Genomic DNA, 3,638 nt, shown 5'->3' on the forward strand with positions numbered 1-3,638 from the left:
ATTAGGCAAGCTTCTTTATTTTCTCATGCCAATTAGTCAGGTGTAATCTCGCCCAAAACTTGTGAAATTTTCCCTCCACGTGCATTCTTTAATTTCCATGCCAAAAACTATACACCCTATATTTAGGAACGGAGGGAGTATCATATTATGATTGTTTTGAAAAAGTGTTGTCATCCGAGATTTATTATTATTGCTCGCTAGTTGATTATGCCACTGATATGAGTAAATGTGAGACCTAAATGTTATTGTGAATATGGTTAGTTCATCATCTTTGCTGAAAAATTGAATGCTGGCTTTACATATTTGCAACAACAAGATCAAACAGAGTTTGTAAAAGTTTTTCTTTATCACTTTCAGTTTGTCAACTGAATTGCTTGAGGACAAGTAATCGGTTAATCTTGGGGGAGTTGATACGTCTCCATCGTATCTACTTTTCCAAACTCTTTTGCCCTTGTTTTGGACTCTAATTTGCATGATTTGAATGGAACTAACCCGGACTGACGCTGTTTTCAGCAGAATTGCCATGGTGTTATTTTTGTGCACAAATAAAAGTTCTTAGAATGGACGGAAACTTCACGGAGATTATTTTTGGAATAAATAAAAAATATTGGCGAAAGAATCAACCAGAGGGGACCCACCACCTGTCCACAAGGGTGGGGGCGCCCTACCCCCCTGGGCGCCCCCCTATCTTGTGGGTCCCACGAAGCTCCACCGACCTCAACTCCAACTCCATATATTCATGTTCGGGGAGGAAAAAAATTAGAGAGAAGGATTCATCGTGTTTTATGATAAGGAGCCGCCGCCACCTCCTGTTCTTCCTCGGCAGAGCAGATCTGGAGTCTGTTTTGGGCTCCGGAGAGGGGAAATCGTCGCCATCGTCATCATCAACTGTCCTCCATCACCAATTTCATGATGCTCACTACCGTGCGTGAGTAATCCCATTGTAAGCTTGCTGGACGGTGATGGGTTGGATGAGATTTACCATGTAATTGAGTTGGTTTTGTTAGGGCTTGATCCCTAGTATCCACTATGTTCTAAGATTGATGTTGCTATGACTTTGCTATGCCTAATGCTTGTCACTAGGGCCTGGGTGCCAGATTTCAGATCCGAACCTATTATGTTTTCATGAATATATTTGTGTTCTTGATCGTATCTTGCAAGTTATAGTCACCTACTACGTGTTATGATCCGGCAACCCCGGAGTGACAATAGTTGGGACACTTCCCAGTGATGACCGTAGTTTGAGGAGTTCATGTATTCACTAAGTGCTAATGCTTTGGTCCGATTCTCTATTAAAAGGAGGTCTTAATATCCCTTAGTTTCCATTAGGACCCGCTGCCACGGGAGGGTAGGACAAAAGATGTCATGCAAGTTCTTTTCCATAAGCACGTATGACTATATTCGGAATACATGCCTACATTATATTGATGAATTGGAGCTAGTTTTGTGTCACCCTATGTTATAACTGTTTCATGATGAATGCCATCCGACATAATTACCATCATTGATCCATTGCCTACGAGCTCGTTTCATATTGATCTTTGTTTTGTTACTTTTTCGCTGCCACTGTTACTATTATTACAAAACTGCTATTGTTACTTTTGCCACTGTTACCGTTACTTCCATACTAATTTGCTACTAAATACTTTGCTACATATATTAAGTCTTTCAGGTGTTGTTGAATTGACAACTCAGCTGCTAATACTTGAGAATATTCTTTGGCTCCCCTTGTGTCGAATCAATAAATTTGGGTTGAATACTCTAGCCTTGAAAACTGTTGCAATCCCCTATACTTGTGGGTTATCATTTCTCCATGTCCTTGATCTGAACGTAGAAACGGAACAGATCTTGTGCCCCCTCCTCGTGGCCGATCGTCGGTGCTCATCCACATGACCGTGGCTGGCTCATGGCAGCGACCCTGCTAGGAAGGTTCACCCTCTTGAACCACCGGTTCGTCCGGACCCAATCCTCGGTGCCAGGGATGACCTGCACTCCTCCACCACCTACGTCCCACTCCGTATTCATGATCTTGTCAGGTAAGATGACTTATGTTAGTAACAGAGCATTGACAACTGCCTCTAATGGTTGGCAGTTGCAAACAATCAGTGAGATGATCATTGGCAACTGGCACTGATCAATGGTAGTTGCCTAAGTGCAAGTGCCACTCATCAGTGCCACTTGCACTTGGCCAACTGCCACTGATCAGTGCCAGTTGCTAAACATGCAATGGTGTGTTTTAGATCATAGCACCGGATCAGTGGTAGTTGCCAAATGCTTTGATCTAAATATAGCAATGCAAGTTTTGCAAGTTGCGAAACTTGCACTGCTATGTTTAGATCATAGCACTGGATTAGTGGCAGTTGCCAAATTAGTCTTATGATCTGAACATAGCATTGCAAGTTGTGCCAGTAGCCAATCATAAGCAGGACACACACATTTGGCAACATGTTGGTTGGTAGTTGTACCTGCAACGACCTGCAACGACCAACGACGACGGCCCCCCGTCGCTGCCCCCACCTTCCCCATCCCGCCGCGGCGAGGAGATCCATTCACGCCGCCGCCGTTGCCCCCGCCCCCTTCTCCCCGATTCAGACCACATCCTCCCACCATAGCTCGCCGCCGGGCCTCCTCCTCCCCTCCTCACAGATCCAGAGCACAAATCCAAACAGCACACCATTCGCCCGTTGGCTTCCCCCCTCCCTTCCCCTCACGTGCGCGACCTCGTCGTCGGCGGCGGCTTGGAGATCTCGCCTTCCCGCCGGTAGCAGCCATGGACGCTGTCGACTCCGTGGTGGACCCCCTTCGCGAGTTCGCCAAGGACAGCGTCCGCCTCGTCAAGCGCTGCCACAAGCCCGACCGCAAGGGTAAGGACCAAAGACTCGCGCCTGCTCGTCTAGATCCGGTTCGTTTTCCTCTTTCACTAGATCTGACGCAGATTGGGCACGCAGAGTTCACCAAGGTGGCGGCGCGGACGGTGATCGGGTTCGTCGTCATGGGGTTCGTTGGCTTCTTCGTCAAGCTCATCTTCATCCCCATCAACAACATCATCGTCAGCTCCGGCTAGGTGCGAACGCGTCTCCTCCGATCCCGTCTCCCTCTTGTTTGCACGGTTTAGTTAGACTTGGGTCCTGTTGTCTCGCGTTGTGATCTGTTGGATCTGTGGTGTGCGCGCACAGTCCTGCGATCTGACCAATATTTAGTAAGCTAGATTTTAGTAGATCCTTTTTCCCTCCAAATAGACCTGCCAATTTCTTCCTTGTTAGGAGAATTTGGATGAGTCAAGGGTAATCAGCTGTGGCGAACTGGGGTCATGCTTAAGTCATTGCCGCTAGTTGCCTCCGCATGACGAATTGGGGGCATAGGCTGGTTCCTCACCACACAATTTGGGAAAAGAGGAGATTTTGCAATGTTTTGCTGTTTCTGCACATACCACCAGTTCGCCCAAGTTGGCGTCGATTCAGTGCATCTAAATTGGCACCTACTGAGTAGACAGGTTACATACCAATGTTTGTCCATGGTTCGTGCTATGTGTCGATGTATTCTTCATTCTTTAATGCACCTGTGTTCACGCATGGCCAGCTTTATGTATTCACAATATAAAGTTGATCTATACACGCATGGCAAGCTTTTGTAAAATA

The 3,638-nt window shown here is 46.6% G+C and overlaps 1 protein-coding gene across 1 annotated transcript; it reads left to right on the forward strand.

Annotated features, from left to right (window-relative positions):
* Positions 1 to 2,770: 2,770 nt before the first annotated feature.
* On the forward strand, positions 2,771 to 3,064 carry LOC125526495 (protein transport protein Sec61 subunit gamma-like). The gene is made up of 2 exons (XM_048691178.1): positions 2,771 to 2,864; positions 2,949 to 3,064. Exons 1-2 carry the CDS (start codon positions 2,771 to 2,773, stop codon positions 3,062 to 3,064), a joined length of 210 nt encoding a protein of 69 aa, XP_048547135.1.
* Positions 3,065 to 3,638: the final 574 nt, after the last annotated feature.

Source organism: Triticum urartu, unplaced genomic scaffold, assembly GCF_003073215.2.
Source record: "Triticum urartu cultivar G1812 unplaced genomic scaffold, Tu2.1 TuUngrouped_contig_10299, whole genome shotgun sequence".
NCBI lineage: Eukaryota > Viridiplantae > Streptophyta > Magnoliopsida > Poales > Poaceae > Triticum > Triticum urartu.